Genomic DNA, 16,616 nt, shown 5'->3' with positions numbered 1-16,616 from the left:
TTTTTAAAAATGACCAGATTCCCTCTGTTACATCCATCTAAGACTCACTCTTTTTTTTTTTTTTTTGTATTTTTCTGAAGCTGGAAACAGGGAGGCAGTCAGGCAGACTCCCGCATGAGCCCGACTGGGATCCACCCAGCATGCCCACCAGGGGGCGATGCTCTGCCCCTCTGGGGCGTCGCTCTGCTGCATCCAGAGCCATCCTAGCGCCTGAGGCAGAGGCCACAGAGCCATCCTCAGCACCCGGGCTATCTTTGCTCCAATGGAGCCTCGGCTGCGGGAGGGGAAGAGAGAGACAGAGGAAGGAGAGGGGGAGGGGTGGAGAAGCAGATGGGTGCTTCTCCTGTGTGCCCTGGCCGGGAATCAAACCTGGGACTCCTGCACGCCAGGCCGACGCTCTACCACTGAGCCAACTGGCCAGGGCAAGACTCACTCTTGACGCTTGTCTTGTAAGTTTGACAAATATATTTAAAAATACCATAGTTTTTACGCTGGTCGCATAATTTTATTTTGTGCATTTATCCTTCCCATCCTAAAGGCCGGTCTGTGAAAGTATTTTCTGACATTAAACCGGTCCGTGGCCCAAAAAAGATTGGGGACTGTCCTCGCTGCTCCAAATTGCGGTTGTTATTGCATAGGTTTCCTCTTTCCTTCCCTCCCTCCTTCCCTCCCTTTCCCTCCCCTCCCCTTCCCTCTTCCTTCCTTCCTTCCTTCCTTCCTTCCTTCCTTCCTTCCTTCCTTCCTTCCTTCCCTCCTTCCTTCTCTCTCCTTCTTTCTTTTTCTCTCTTTCTTTTAAATCATAATAACTGTTTTTAAATGTACAGTTCAACAGTTCAGTGGCATTAAATATACTCACACTGTTGTGCAGCCATCACCACCATCCGTCTCCAGAACTATTTTTTTTCCTGAAGTTAGAAGCGGGGAGGCAGGGAGACAGACTTCTTCATGCACCTGACAGGATTCCCCTGGCATGTCCACCAGGGGGCAATGCTCTGCCATCTGGGGTGTTGCTCCTTTGTAACTGGAGCCTCCTAGTGCCTGAGGCAGAGGCCATGGAGCCATCCTCAGTGACTGGGCCAACTTTGCTCCAATGGAGCCTTGGCTGAGGGAGAGGAAGAGAGAGACAGAGAGAAAGGAGGGGGGAAGGGTGGAGAAGCAGATGTGTGCTTCTCCTGTGTGCCCTGGCCGGGAATTGAACCCAAGACTTCCACATGCTGGGCCAACGCTCTACCACTGAGCCAACTGGCCACAGCCTCCAGAATTTTCTCATCTTCCCAAACTGATACTCTGTCCTCATCAAACACTAACTCCCCCACCCCTCCCCCAGCCCCTGGCCCCACCATTCTGATTTTTGTCTATGAATTTACTAATCTGGGTCCTTCATACGAATGAAATAATTCAGTTTTGTCCTTTATAAACTTTTTACTTATTGACTGATAAGAGAGAGAGAGAGAGAGAGAGAGAGAGAGAGAGAGATATCAAGTTTTCTACTTATTTGAGCATTCATTGGTGGAGTCTTTTATGTACCCTGGTGTGGGATGGAACCTACAACCTTGGTGTATGTGGACGACACTCTAACCAACTGGGCTATCTGGTCAGGGCCTGTTTTGTCCTGCTGTGACTGCTTTATGTCACTCAGCATAATGTCCTCCAGGTTCCTCCATGTCGTCGCCCATGTCAGAATCTCCTACGATTTAAGGTTGAACAATATTGCGTTATGTGGCTTTGCCACAGTTGGTTTATACTTCCATCCCTTGGCGGACATTTAGGTCGCTTCTCCCTTTCGGTTACTGTGAATAATCCTGCTAAGAACCCGGTGTGCAAATATTTGTGTGTGTCCCCGTTTTCAATTCTGGTACATGCCCAGAGGTGTGATTGCTGGGTCATATGGTAACTCCACGTTTAATTTGTTGAGGACTCACCAGACTATCCTCCATGTTCTGAATGGCAGCTACACTGTGTCATATTCCCACCAGCCATGCAGCTACACTGTGTCATATTCCCACCAGCCATGCAGCTACACTGTGTCATATTCCCACCAGCCATGCAGCTACACTGTGTCATATTCCCACCAGCCATGCACAGGGTTCCATTTTTTCTGCATCCTCACAGATACTTCTTTTTTTTTATGTGTGTGTGTTTTATTTTTACGAGTAGTCATCCTAACAGGTGTGAGGTGGCTTTGATTGGGATTTCCCTAAGTTAGTAAGGTAAAGGCTCAGCCTTTAGGGTCCTGCCTCAGGGACCCCTTATGTACCCCTCCCTGGACTCCTGTCTCTGCTGAGAGTCTGGTCTTCCGGTATCGTGGACGTGGCTGCTCTTTTGGGGCATCAGTGTTCCCATCTGAACAATAGGAGCAAGGATATGAGCACGCACCTCCCAGGCCTACGTGAGGACCTAGCAAAGTACACTTCTGAAGCCCTTAGAGTGGTGCTGGTGTGTAGTGAGTTCTCAACAATATTAGCTGTGTGTGTGTGTGTGTGTGTGTGTGTGTGTGCGCTTTGAACAGTCCCGAGGTTGATGAACTAGGAGAGGTGCTCAGAATAAGCACTTTGGGGAATCGATGGGGGTGGTTAAAGTCAATCTGTCTCAATCTCTGTTATTTCCTCTGCCTGCCCTGCTCAGGGAGTTTCTGCCCGAGGCCTCGGGGCCCAGTCCTTGCTTACTTTCCACCCCATATCTCCTGTTCTGCAGTCTTCCCTCCGCCAGCCTGGCACTGCCCAGTTTGTTTAACAAGCACAGAGTGCCAAGGGCTTCGCAGATAGAAGCTCACTTGCACCACCGCCCTCTGAGATAGGCCTTATTAACTCCATCTGCAGATAGGGCTGCCGAGGTCCAGGGAGGGGCGAGTCTTATGCCCAGAGAAGAGCAGAGATTTGAACCCGACTGTCTGGCCTTCTAGACTGGCTGCTTTTAGCTGCCGTGTTGGCCTCCTTTATCTGTGGCTCTGCTTTCTGTGGTTTCAGATACCAGTGGTCATCCTGGGTCCAAAGATCTTGAATTGAAAAATTCCCCAAATCAACAATTCCTAGGTTTTCACTTGCCCACCGCTCTGAGCAGTGGAGTGAAATCTCACGGCCCCCCAACCCCCCACATGACTCCTCCCTTTGTCCAGCATCTCCACGCTGAGGAAGGTCCCGCCCCTTGGTCATGCAGTGACCACCTCCTCATCAGACGGACTGTCCAGGTATCTCGGCGCTTGTGTCCAAGTCACCCTTATTTTATGTAATAATGGCCCCAAAGCACAAGAGTAGTGAAGGGTCATTTGGACGCATGGGAGAGAGAGAGGCCAGAAAGTACTTCCTTTAAGTGAAAGGTGATCCCAGGACAAGGGGGGAGAGACCATTCAACATCCTTTATTATAGCCTATTGTTACAATGAGTCACTGTTGCTCATCTCTTATTGTGCCTAATTTGTAAATTAAACTTTGTCACAGACCTGTATGTATAGAAAAAACATGGTACACTCAGGGTTCGAGGAGAAAACATGGTACACACAGGGTTTGAGGAGAAAACATGGTACACGCAAGGTTCAAGGAGAAAACATGGTACACGCAGGGTTCGAGGAGAAAACATGGTACACTCAGGGTTCGGCACTATTCGTGGTTTCAGGCATCGCTGGGGGTCTGGGACCGTATTTCCCGCAGATGGGGGGGCGGAACCCCTATTCTCTGCATTCTTTTTTTTTTTTAAGCATCTTAATTTATTTTTTATTTTTAGAGATAAAGAAACACTGGTTTGTTTTGTCTCACTTACGCATTCATTGGTTCATTCTTGTACGTGCCCTGACTGGGGATTGAACCCACAACCTTGGTGTAGTGGGACAAGGCTCTAACCAACTGAGCTACCCAGCCAGGGCTTTTTTTTTTTCCTTTTGCATCTGAAAGCAATACACGTCAATTACTTCAGAGTTTCTGTGGGTCAGGGGTCCAGGCATGGCACAATCAAGGTGTTAGCTGACTACGTTCTCACCTGGAGCTCAGGGCTTTCTTCCAGGCTCAGGGAGGTTGTTGGCAGAACGGACTTTCTCTTGACAGAGGCCCTTACCCCCCGGAGGCGGCCCCTCTGCACGGGCAGCTTGGCGGGCAGCAGCAGCAGCTCTTCTGGAAGTCATCCTGTGCATTTTGTGTGTGTGTGTGTGTGTGTGTGTGTGTGTGTGTATCTGTGTGTGTCACAGAGAGAGGGACAGATAGGGACAGACAGACTGGAAGGAAGAGAGATAAGAAGCATCAATTCTTTGTTGCGGCACCTTAGTTGTTCATTGATTGCTTTCTCATATGTGCCTTGACCCAGGGGCTACAGCAGACCAAGTGACCCCTTGCTCAAGCCAGCTACCCCAGGCTCACGTCTTGCTCAAACCAGATGAGCCCATGCTCAAGCTGGTGACCTTGGTGCCTTGAACCTGGGTCCTCCACGTCCCTGCCCAATGCTTTATCCACTACGCCACCGCCTGATCCAGCCATCTTGCGCATTCATACTACAAGGTGTTTGCCCAGCTGTTCCCTCTGCCCAAAGCTCTGCCACTGAGGTCCCCCTTCCTCTACTGTGACTCTTTCCTTTCTCACCACAGACCAAGTTTCTGTGTCCACCAGGGTCTGGGGAGAAAGTGGAGGACACACTTCAAACAGGAGACTTTGCAGAGGGTTTCACAGAGGAGCCGCTGACAAAGGGGCAGGGGAACGAAAAGGTAGGGACGCTGACATCACCCCTCGGGCTGGAGGCTGTGGGGACACGGTCCCGGGCAAACTGAGTGTGCCCCTGACCTGTGCCTGCAGAACAAACCACCCGGGACGTGGGGACTGGAGAGCATGTACATTTATTTTTATTTATTTATTTATTTTTATTTTTTTATTTTTTATTTATTCATTTTAGACAGGAGAGGGAGAGACAGAGAGAGAGGAGAGACAGAGAGAGAGAAGGGGGGAGGAGCTGGAAGCATCAACTCCCATATGTGCCTTGACCAGGCAAGCCCAGGGTTTCGAACCGGCAACCTCAGCATTTCCAGGTCGACGCTTTACCCACTGCGCCACCACAGGTCAGGCTGAGAGCATGTACATTTAGACCTTCTCACCATCTTGTGGGGTTGGCTCGGCAGTTCTGGGATGCTAGGTTGCCTGGCGGGCCCACATGGCCTTCCTCCTGCACAGGTTGTCTGTGGGAGAGTCCACTCCAGGCAGCTACCCAGTGTCATTTCGGCCACACCTCCCATTGGTAGAAGCAGGTCACCCTGTCAACCCATGGCCCAGGGGAGGGGACGTAGATTCTCATAAACCGAAGGGCAAAGGAGGATTAGCAACCTTCCGTAATCTAAGGAAATCCCCTGGCAGCAAGCTGGAGGATAAGAGCTCCCTTTCTCTGGGTTCTCCTTGCTCAGACCTCACTGGCCAGAGCCAGCTAGGAACCGGAGGGGACAGGGAGGCTGCTGACCTGGTTCCCAGGGGGGTCACCTTCCCAGGGACAAAATTAGGGTGGGCAAAGCAGAGGGAGACAAGAATATTCTCTCACGGTCCTGGCCACTCCCAAGCTCTCCTAGGACTGAAATCTCCCTTTACTGTGCGATGTGTGATGATGGGCTTCTGTGATGATTTGTTGTCAGTCTCCCTGTTACGACCACAAGCTCCGAGAGGGCCGAGATCACTTTGCCAGCCACTGGACCCCCAGGCCCGGCACTGGGCCTGGCACAGGGTGGGCACTTCACATATATGTATTCATTGAATGAGTCAGCCCTTCCCAACACGAGCCAGCCTGGACTTCTTGTCCCCCTTAACCCCTCACTCCTGATCCACTTGCTCGGGCTGTGGGTTCTGCACTCTGAAGCCAGCTCTGCCTGGCTCCCCAGTCCAAGTCACCGCAGCCTGGGCCATGTGGAACAACCACATTGTGTTGTGACTTAGCCACGCTTTTTACTCTTGATCCCTAAGCAACGGCCAGGAGGATATATTTTGATTCTAAACAGCAACAAAAATGGAAATTGTATATAAAAAAATTGACAATTGTGAGACTTGAATTGTCTGACTTAGTCCATCCAGACTGTCATACCTGGATGTCACAGACACCGGATGGCTCAGAAACCACAGACGCTCATGTCTCACGGTGCTGGTGGCTGGAAGGCCAAGATCGAGGTGTGGGCAGGTTCCGGATCCGGTGAGAGCCTCACTTCCCGGTGTGCTGTGTCGGTGGTTTCTTGTTCTCTGTCCTCGGGTGGTGGGAGGGGCGAGGGATCTCTCGGGGTCTCCTGTATAAAGGCACTAATGTCATTCATGAGGGCTCTATCCTGTGACTTAATCATATTCCCAAGTTTCTGTCTCCAAATACCATCACACTGGGGGTTAGGATTCAACATACTCAATTTGGGGACACACACACAGACACTTGCTCTATAGTAGGAAGACACAAAAATAGAGAAAATGGCACCTTAAACCCCAATATACCCACTTTTTAGATTAAACAATTATCAAGTGTTTTGTCCCAGTTGCCTCATCTATTCTTTTCTCTTCCAGTGGATTATTTTTTTAAATTATTTATTGGTTTTTAGAGAGAAGAGAAAGAGAGAGAAAAAGAGAGAAAAAGGGGGAAGAAGCAGGAAGCATCAACTCATAGTAGTTGCTTCTGTATGTGTCTTAACCAGGTAAGCCTGGAATTTCGAACTGGTGACCTCAGCATTCCAGGTTGACATTTTACCAGTGAATTATTATTATCAATATTATTATTATTATTATTATATTATTATTATTATTTTAAGATTTTATTTTGGAGAGAAGAGAGAGAGAGAAGGGGGGAGGAGCAGGAAGCATCAATTCCCATATGTGCCTTGAGCCGGCAAGCCCAGGGTTTCAAACTGGCGACCTCAGTGTTCCAGGTTGATGCTTTATCCACTGCGCCATCACAGGCCGGGCTACCAGTGGATTAGCCGTCCTTGAAAGATACTTTAGAGCAGAAGACCCCAAACTATGGCCTGCAGGCCGCATGCGGCCCCCTGAGGCCATTTATCCGGCCCCTGCTGCACTTCCAGAAGGGGCACCTCTTTCATTGGTGGTCAGTGAAAGGAGCATAGTTCCTATTGAAATACTGTTCAGTTTGTTGATTTAAATTTACTTGGTCTTTATTTTAAATATTGTATTCATTCCTGTTTTGTTTTTTTATTTTAAAATAAGATATGTACAGTGTGCATAGGGATTTGTTCATAGTTTTTTTTATAGTCCTGCCCTCCAACGGTCTGAGGGACAGTGAACCAGCCCCCTGTGTAAAAAGTCTGGGGACCCCTGCTTTAGAGCCTCAGTCAGAGCAGGCTGCTCTTCAGCTGCAGGGCCACCGAGACCAACATCAGAATTCTTTCCCGTGGCCCGAGAAAAAAGATGACAAGGTGACTTGTTGTGCTGTCCATGATACTGTTGGGACAAGAGGCATACCCGAGGTGGTCATGCTAGCCACGGGGTCCTTCATGGTGCCCCTCTGCCTGTCGGCTCCTTGAGCAGACTGAACATCTCCTTCCCCTGGCCACAAGGGCCAGGGCCTTTGTACTGACCGGTTATTTTGCCAGAAGCGTCCTCCACCTGCTCCTACCCCTCTGGTCTTACCCTCCACCCCCTCATCTCTCTGTGGTGTTATTTCATTTGTTTCTCTCATTAACACCGCGTGAGCGAGCCCCGGCCAGCTCAAGTCCTCCTGTATTTGTTGAGGTGTTGTTTTATTTTGCCTCTAAATCTCCCCCACACACACACACACACTGAGAAGTGAGGGTGGGATATAGGGAGCACCTGTCCGTCCTGCTCACCATGCTGGACCCTGCCCTCAGTAGGCCTGGCACAGAGTGGGTACTGAGCATCATGAACGAATGTGCCCACATCTTCTCTGCGGAGGCCCAGTAGTGCCAGGCGGCCTTGGTGGTGGCTTCTGGGTCCCACAGCGACAGGAACCTGCTCGGGTCTCCCACTGCTGTGGGCTGTGGGAACGGAGAGCGCGCCTCTCCTCTCAGGGCTTGGCAGGCACAGAGCTGCCGTTTGCCCATGGCTGTGGGCTGAGGGCTCCCACGCACTGGCACCTTTGTCCTGGAAAGTGGTTTTGTGTTAGAGGCTTAGCTCTCACCAGAGAGGTGATGTCTCAAGGACTGAGAGCTGGGGGCAAAGTTGATGGTCCACTGCCAGCTCTTAGAGAGGGACAGAAGCTGGGGACATGCAGGCTGCCGCGTGAGCTTCTGGGAAGTCATCTTCATGAGGGTTAGGCTGCAGCACCGAGGGAGGAGTGTTTGACCTCCCTGAATAGTCCCAATATTTAAAAAAAATTTTTTTTAAATTTATTCATTTTAGAGAGGAGAGACAGAGAGAGAGAAGGGGAAGGCGCTGGAAGCATCAACTCCCATATGTGCCTTGACCAGGCAAGCCCAGGGTTTTGAACCGGCGACCTCAGCATTTCCAGGTCGACACTTTATCCACTGCGCCACCACAGGTCAGGCACCCCATATTTTTTTTAAAAGATTTTATATTGATTTAGAGAGAGAGAGAGAGAGAGAGAGAGGGAGAACGGGGGTGGGAAGAGAAGTGGGAAGCATCAACTTGTTATTGCTTCTCATATGTGCGTATGTGCCTGGACCCGGTCAGCCCAGGCCGGGTTTCGAACCAGCGACCTCAGTGTTCCTGATTGAAGCTTTATCCACTGTGCCACCATGGGTCAGGCATAGTCACAGTATTATAGGGGGCATTTTCACTTGCTGATGAAAAGCAGTTGCTGAGAAGTCATTTGCATCAACATGAAAAATTAGCACCTTAATTAAAGTCTATCAAGGCCGTGGCTGGGTAGCTCAGTTGGTCAGGGCATCATCCTGATATGCCAAGGTTGTGGGCTCAATCCCCAGTCAGGGCACACACAGGAATCAACCAATGAATGCAGAAATAAATGGAACAACAAACTGGTGTTTCTCTCCCTTCCTCTCTCTTAAATCAATCAATAATAAACAAAGTCTATTAGGACACATTCCTGCCTCAGGTCCTTTGCACTGGCTGTTCCCTCTGCCTCAAAATTTCTTCCCCAGATTTCTGCATGGCTCCTTCCTGCACTTCCTTTGGGTCTTTACTCGAATGTCATCTTCTTACAGAGGTTCTCACCAACCACCCCATTTAAACTGAGGCCCCCTCCCAGCCAGTGGTACTTACTCTGTTCTCTTATTTCCCTCCCTGAAGCACACATCATCCTCAAACAGCATTGTCTGACAGAAATGCAAGGCGAGTCATATATGCAATTCAAAACATTTTTAGTGGCCGATTTTTTTTTTTTACAGGAACAGAGAGAGAGTCAGAGAGAGGGACAGACAGGGACAGACAGATGGGAATGCAGAGAGATGAGAAGCATCAATCATCAGTTTTTCATTGTGAGACCTTAATTGTTCATTGATTGCTTTCTCATATGTGCCTTGACTGCGGGCCTTCAGCAGACCGAGTAACCCCTTGCTTGAGCCAGCAACCTTGGGTCCAAACTGGTGAGCTTTTGCTCAAACCAGATGAGCCTGCGCTTAAGCTGACGACCTCGGGGTCTCGAACCTGGGCCCTCCACATCCCAGTCTGATGCTCTATCCACTGTGCCGGTCAGGCTTAGCGGCCAATTTTAAAAAGTAAAAAAAGTAACAGGCAAAATTAATGTTAAATATATATATTTAAATTGATTGATTTGAGAGAGATGCAGAGAGGAAGGGAGAGGGGGCAGAGAGAAACATTCATTTGTTTTTCCACTTAGTGGTGCCATTCACTGGTTGCTTCCTGTGTGTGCCCTGACCAGGGATTGAACCCATAACCTTGGTGTTTTGGTATGACACTCTGACTGGGCTAAGTGGCCAAGGCTCTCAAGATTAATTTTAATAGTGTATTTTATTTAACCCAACATATCCAATTTCAACATATAATCCATACAAAAAAATGAGATAGTTTATGTGCTCTCTTCCACCTGAAGTCTTTGAAGCCTGGCGTGTGCACGGTGCAGCACCTTTAACCTGGGACGGGCGCCCAGCCGCTGCGCGTGACGAATGGCTACTGGACTGCACAGCCCAGCTCTGCCATGTCGTAAAAGTCACTAATGACGGTGTTTATCGTCGGCTGATCTCGCTTGTCTGCTGGAACGTAAAATCTGCAAGGCCAGGGAGCTCTGCTGTGTTCACGAGCTCAGTGCCTGGCGCACAGTAGGTGCTCAGTCAGGTATAGGCCGAATGAGTCAAACAAGCGAACATGTGAGCCCTGGCCAGCTGGCACCTTGGTGGCAGGTGTGGCCAAAGGCGACTCTTTCCTCTTCTTCATTGGCTTTTCCTTAACTCCTGTCCTTTCCCTCACGCCTCTCTTCCTTCTACTCACTTCCTCTTTCCCCTTTCTCCCCTTGTTCCTTCTCTTCCGTGAAGAGAGTACTGGTTTAGGTCTGAGCTCTGGAGCCGAGTGACTTTTGGTTCAAGTCCCTGTTCTGCTATGAATAAGCTATGACTCTCTCTCTCTCTCTCTCTCTCTTTTTTAAGTTTTGGGAGCATGTGTATTAAAGCTGGGGATGGTGAAACAAGGAAGGTCTTAGGATAGAAGAAGCAACAGGAAAGCCCAGGCTGGGCGGCTTTGCCTCTAGGAAAGTCACAGGGAGGAAGTGAGCTGAGGCGGGGCTGCTGTAGCTTCCCAGGAAGTCAGAGAAAAGGGGGTCTCGGAGGCCCCAGGGGTTAGTGGGGCACAAGCTGCCACTGCCCACTGCTGCCCTGGTTGCAACTATGGTAGAGACCCTTAGAGTTCTTAAGAGAAAGAAAATTCTCAAAAGGAGCCATGAGTGGGTGTGCCTCAGGGAGGGTGCACCAGCTCTGACTCTTGTGAATCAAGTCTTTTAACTTCCAATGCAAGACCTCTCAGTGTGTTGCCCGCAGGGCTGGTGATCGGCCTTCCTGGGACCGGGTGGGGCGGACAGCATGTGCCTGCCTGCAGGAGTGAAGATATCATCTGACTTTGGCACCTCGCTAAGTGTGTAACCAGGGTTAACTCGTGTAATCCTCAGCAACGCCCCCAGGAGGTGGGCGCTGTGGAGGTGACCCCTGTTGCCTAGATAAAAGGGAGCTAGGGCACAGCATGGTTAAGCAACGTGCCCTGGCTGCGGATGCCAATACAGGTTCTTAACCACAGAGCACTGGCAGCTATCGTTCAACATTGATTAGGGACCTACTGTGTGCCAGGCACTGTTCCGGGAGTTGAGGATACAGCAATGGGCAGGTATAGATATCTGATCTCGTGAAGTTTTTTTCATTCTAGAGGGGAAGGGAGCCAATAAAGCAAATAAATACGTGTATTATGTGGCGTGTTGGGTGGTGCTAAGTGCTATGGAGAAAAAGAAAGTGAAATAGGAAATAGAGAGTATCGTATGCTGTGGTTGTAACTTAAAAAGGATGGATAGGAAGGAAGTACTGACAGAGAAAATGACATTGGAGGGAGGACTTAAGGGGCGAGTGAGTGCGGGGGGGGGGGGGTGTTGGGAGATAAGTGGGCCTGTAGGGGGACCAGCAAGTGCAAAGGCCCTGAGGCAGGAGCAAGGTGGCAGGTTTGAGGAACACCCAGGAGGTGAAGCAGAGTGGGCAGGGGAAGAGGGAAACGAGGTTGAGGAAATGAGGGTGTGCTTGTGGGCTGTGGTGACGGTTGGCTTTTACTCTGGTAAAAGGTAGGAGCCATAGGAAACCATTGTTCTTTTTTTTTTTTTTTTAAAGATTTTCTTTCTTGATTTTGCAGAGAGAAGAGGTGGCAGAGCGAGAAGTATCAGCTTAGAGTAGCTTCACTTCAGTTGTTCATTGATTGCTGTAGCCCAGGGATTTGAACTGGGGACCTCAGCATTTCCAGGTCAAGGCTTTATGTACTGTGCCACCAGAGGCCAGGCCCGTTGTTGTTGTTTTTTAAATAATATCACTCATTTAAAACATGCAATTTGGTGGATTTTAGCATATTCATAGCTGTACAGCCACAACCACAATCAGTATCAGAACATTTTCATCACCCCTAAAGATGCCTTGTACCCCTTAGCACATTCCTGATTCCCCTTCCCCGCCCCGAGCCCAGGCAGACACTAACCTGCTTTATGTCCCTATAGATGTGCCTGTTCTGGACGTTTCATATAAAGGGAATCAGACACTATGTGGCCTTTTGTGTCTGGCTTCTCTCACTCAGCAATCATGTTTTTGAGATTCATCTACATTGTAGCAGTTGTCAGTGCTTAATGGCTGAACCATAATCAAAATTCCACATTTTACTTATCTGTTCCTCCACTGATGGACATTTGGGTTGTTTTGACCTTTTGGCTCCCATGAATAGTGTGGTAATGAGCATTCGTGTACAAAATTTTGTGTGGACACAAGTTTCCATTTCTCTTGCATATTCCTAGGAGTGGACCTGCTGCGTCCTCTGGGAGCTCAGGGCTCTGCCTTCTGAGGGGCTGTTTCCCAGACTGTTTCCCACAGGGGCCGCACCTCTCTTACCCTGTACTCCCCGCAGTGTCGGAGGGTTCCAATTTCCGCACTCCTTTGCTGGAGCTGCCTCTGATCACAGGGCGGCTTTGAGCTGGGGGGGATGCAATCCGGCATGGCGTTTGCTGGACCCCTCTGACATCAACGTTGGGAATGTGTTACTGTCATGAATCTCTCTTCCTCTCCTGCATCCTTGTCTTTCCTACCCCCTCTGCAAGGTCTTTCTCTAAGCATGACGAAGTCCTTTCCTTCATAGGTTGTGACTCTGCCCCACCCCTGCCCCCCGCCGTCGGAAGTGCCCCTCTCCTGGAGGTCACGGGTGCTCACGTGTGCCCAGCGTCCTTTCTCCTGTGCCTTCCTCTCTTGTCAGGCCACGGCGTGGCGTGACCTGATGGCACTTCCTCGGTGGCCTTGGGCTGTCTTGAGTAAGCACCACGTACATTGAGACCTTGAAGACTTGGTCATAAACAAGAGTTAGATTGGGGGAGATGGTCAAGGCGAGCCAGTCCTTGCGAGGGAGGTCGGGCGTCAGGGAAGCGGGGAGGGGCCGGGCCTGTGCGGAGCCTGGATCTTAGTTAACGGGTTCCTGCCAGAGAACCACAAGTAAAAATAAGTAAATAAGACAACCCCCGTAGCTGCTGGCTGTTGAAGGCCTTAAGAAATGCAGTGACATGCATTAATTATTCAATGAGTTACTTGATTAATTAATGAATTAATTAGCTAACTGATTACTTCGTCTTTTTTTATAATATATATAAATATATTTTTAGATTTTATTTATTCACTTTAGAGAGGGAAGAAAGAGACAGAGAGAGAGAGAGAGAGAAGGGGGGAGGAGCAAGAAGTATCAACTCTCATAAGTGCCTTGACCAGGGAAGCCCAAGGTTTTGAACCGGTGACCTCAGCGTTCCTGGTCAATGCTTTATCCACTGCGCCACCACAGGTCAGGCCTGACTTCAAGTCTTTATTGAGTAAATGACCAGATGCTTTGTACTAGTACTAGCAATGTCCTAACCCATTTAGTCTTCACAATGGCCTTTGGAGAAAGGCCTTTATTATCCTTGTTTGACAGGTGAGGAAACTGAGACACAGAGGGGGGTCAGGCCCCTTGCCCCAGGACTCTGGGGTGGGAACCCCTGGAGTACGGGTTTCGTGGAAGCCGTTCCCGTCTGACGCCACAGCCTGGCACTAGCCACCCTGATCTAGGTCAGGGGTGGGCCCTGCTCCTGGCACCCTCGACCCTGCTGGGTCTCTTGAGGAGAAGACAGTGCCAGGCACAGCTCTCTGGTCAATATATAGTGGGTACTCCATAACTACTGACTCAGGCCAGGACACACTGCTTATGGAGAGACCTGGGAGAAATCTGCAATGGCTCAGTGGGAAGAACTAGAGAGATGAGCCGCTGCACGATTATGATTATAGTCATGACTTACAAACATTTGTTCTTTTTTTTTGTATTTTTCTGAAGTGAGAAGTGAGGCAGAGAGACAGACTCCCCACATGCGCCTGACTGGAATCCACACGGCATGCCCACCAGGGGGCAATGCTCTGCCCATCTATAGCGTTGCTTCATTGCAACGGGAGCATTCTAGCGCCTGAGGCAGAGACCATGGAGCCATCCTCAGCGCCTGGGCCAACTTTGCTCCAGTGGAGCCCTGGCTGTGGGAGGGGAAGAGAGAGATAGAGAGAAAGGAGAGGAGAAAGAGTGGAGAAGCAGATGAGCTCTTCTCCTGTGTGCCCTGGCTAGGAATCGAATCCGGGACTTCCACATGCAGGGCTGACGCTCTACCACTGAGCCAACCAGCTAGGGCTCAAATGTTTATTCTTAAATATATGACAGGCTCCAGGACAATAGCACTTCATTCTAGCTATAGGTAGCAAGAAGCGTTCTAACAAGGAATCCAGATGTTAAAGTAGGAATGAATTGAGAATCACATTGCCTCAGGCACAAGGAACAGCTCACATTTTTGCCAGATTTCTAATTCCACCTGTGGCCAGGGCGCCCTTCCCTGCAGCCTTCACACTAGCTCTACGAATTTCTTCTTTTCTGGCTTCTGCTTAAAGGCCTTATCTTCCTCCTCCATCTCCTTGGCCTGCTTCTGGGGCTGCCACCTTCAAGGCCGGGGCCAGGGTCAGTAGGACATGGTGCCTGCTGCCCTTCCCTTCCAGGGCTGACTGAGAGTTCAGAAGGCCTCGCTCTGAGGCCTCAGGGACTGGCCTGCTTTAACTAGGGCCTAGGGACACTGCCCTGCTTTCCCCCTGGAACCGGGGAATCCTTTGTCCTCCTAGTGACCTCACCTAGAGAATGAGAGGATGGGCCTACATCTGGGGTCCAGAACTCAATGCAAGTGGGGGGCTGGGGGCAGGGGGAGGCCTGCAGGCCAGGTGTAAGACTGCAGGAGAATAGGCCCCTACTGGTTTTCATTTCCTGTAGAAAGCACTTGACTATCTGCAATTAGTTACCCTTCATTTGCCCACTTTCTCACTGTCTATGACCTCTTCATTAGAAAGCAGAAACTTAGATGTGCAGACTTGACCTCCCCGTGTATCTGTTCCCGTGTCTGTAATATGGAGCCATTGTATGCAAGGCCCTTAGCTCAGGGCCCAGCACCTAGAGGGCTACTTGTTGGTTTGTTCATGGTGGGCAAGCGTGCCCTTCCTGGCAGGGTTCTAGCTGCTGGGGGACAGGGCAGGGGCCAGCTTCTGCCCGCAGCATTCTTGTTGGGGACCATGGTCTCAATGTAAAGAAGAAATGAAAAGTGTACCCCGGCCAGGTGCTGCTCGCTGATAAGGGGTGAGGGGTGAGCTGGGACAGTTGGCGCTTTTCCATGTTACTCCGGCTGGCTGGGGAAGGCCTGATAAGGTGGCCCAGCAGGCAAGGAGGAAGGAGCCGGGCAGATATCTAGGGGAACAGAATTCCAAGTCCAGGGGTGTACAAGACCCCGAGGCAGCAGTCCTAGGCTTGTGAGTTAGAGTGAGACTGGAAGAGACCGCGCCTGCGTGTGTGTGGGGTGTGTGTGTGGGGGGAGATGAGGTCGCACAGGCCCGGGGAGGGGGGGCCCTGGTGCTCCGGCTTGAGTTGGGAAACTCCTACTAAAAGTGAACAATGATGACGGTCACGACAGGGGAAGTGGGAGGGGAGGAGGGCCAGGGGCCAGAAGGGGAAGGAGGAGGGGAGGGGGGAGGAGGGGAGACAGGAGAGAGCAGGGAGAGAAGATGGCGGGGGAGAAGGTGGGCAGGGAAGGGGTGAACGGGGAGCAGGTGGAAGTGAGAGGGGAGAGAAGGAAACGGAGGGGGAGGGCAGCCTGGCTAACCAACACCGTAGCACGCGGGACGCCGGGCGGAAACGAAAGTGGGGGCGTGGCGACCCCGCCCCCTCGGACCGTCCGATCCGCGCCCCGCCCCCGGACACGCCCGCCGCCCCCCAGTCCCCGCCCCTCTTTCCGCCTGCAGGCGCCTGCCAGATTCCCGGTGCCCTGTGTGTCCAGGGGGCGGTCCGGAGGCGCCCGCGATGGCGCATAAAACCGCTGGCCACCTGCCGGGCCGCTCCTCCGTGCGCCGCCGTCCGACGCCCTCCGTGCCCCTGCGGCCCACGTCCCCGGAGTCGCCGCCTCTGTCGTCTCCGCTCCCGACCCTGTTCCATTTCGGCGCGTAGCCCGGGGAGCGCCGCGTGGGCACCCGGGCGCGCAGACATGGGCAGCCGCGCCAAAGCGCGCTGGACGGCAGCGTTGCTGGGCTTCACCGGGCTACTGTGCATTGTGTTGGGAGGCGTGATGATCGTAGCGGTGCCCTCCATCATCAAACAGCAAGTCCACAAGGTGGGTGAGGTGCGCCGGCTGGGGGCTGAAGGGCTTGGGCCCGGAGGAGCGCTTCAGGAGGGGCCGCTGCCCACCTCCCGGGTACCCTCCCCAACCAGGCTGACGTTGGGAGCCAAAGGGATTTCTCAGGGGGCTTCGCGGGAGGCTAGCGTTGGGGGAGGCCGAATGACAGACCACTTTGGAGCCTGAGCTCACCCTTAGGAGTCTGCCTGCCGGTCTGGTCCTGGAGTGTGATCGCGTTGTGGCGGGCTGCCTCAGGGCTCCAGGCGCGCGCTCACACGCTCACGGCAGTGTCTGCTAACACGAGGGCTGCACTTCGCCTGGTCCCACTAGCCCACGAGGACG

General features: G+C 51.4%; 1 protein-coding gene and 1 long non-coding RNA gene across 3 annotated transcripts in view; one reads left to right on the top strand and one right to left on the bottom strand.

Annotated features, from left to right (window-relative positions):
- Positions 1 to 999: 999 nt before the first annotated feature.
- Positions 1,000 to 12,643, bottom strand: LOC136323251 (uncharacterized). Its single transcript, XR_010728948.1, has 3 exons — positions 12,466 to 12,643; positions 6,039 to 6,234; positions 1,000 to 1,102 (listed from the first exon to the last, which is right to left on the bottom strand). It is a non-coding gene; the product is annotated as an uncharacterized lncRNA (long non-coding RNA).
- Positions 12,644 to 15,917: 3,274 nt separating this feature from the next.
- Positions 15,918 to 16,616, top strand: part of SCARB1 (scavenger receptor class B member 1) — a 63,541-nt gene continuing 62,842 nt past the window's right edge. For both annotated transcript variants that reach the window (XM_066260818.1, XM_066260817.1), the window contains exon 1: positions 15,918 to 16,271. In XM_066260818.1, coding sequence (XP_066116915.1) covers positions 16,146 to 16,271 — 126 coding nt within the window. In that variant the 5' untranslated portion in view covers positions 15,918 to 16,145. The remainder of the gene's footprint in view (positions 16,272 to 16,616) is intronic.

Source organism: Saccopteryx bilineata, chromosome 2 (genome assembly GCF_036850765.1).
Source record: "Saccopteryx bilineata isolate mSacBil1 chromosome 2, mSacBil1_pri_phased_curated, whole genome shotgun sequence".
Classification (NCBI taxonomy): domain Eukaryota; kingdom Metazoa; phylum Chordata; class Mammalia; order Chiroptera; family Emballonuridae; genus Saccopteryx; species Saccopteryx bilineata.
Note: the sequence above shows the minus strand (reverse complement) of the source record. Positions and strands in the feature narration are given on the sequence as shown.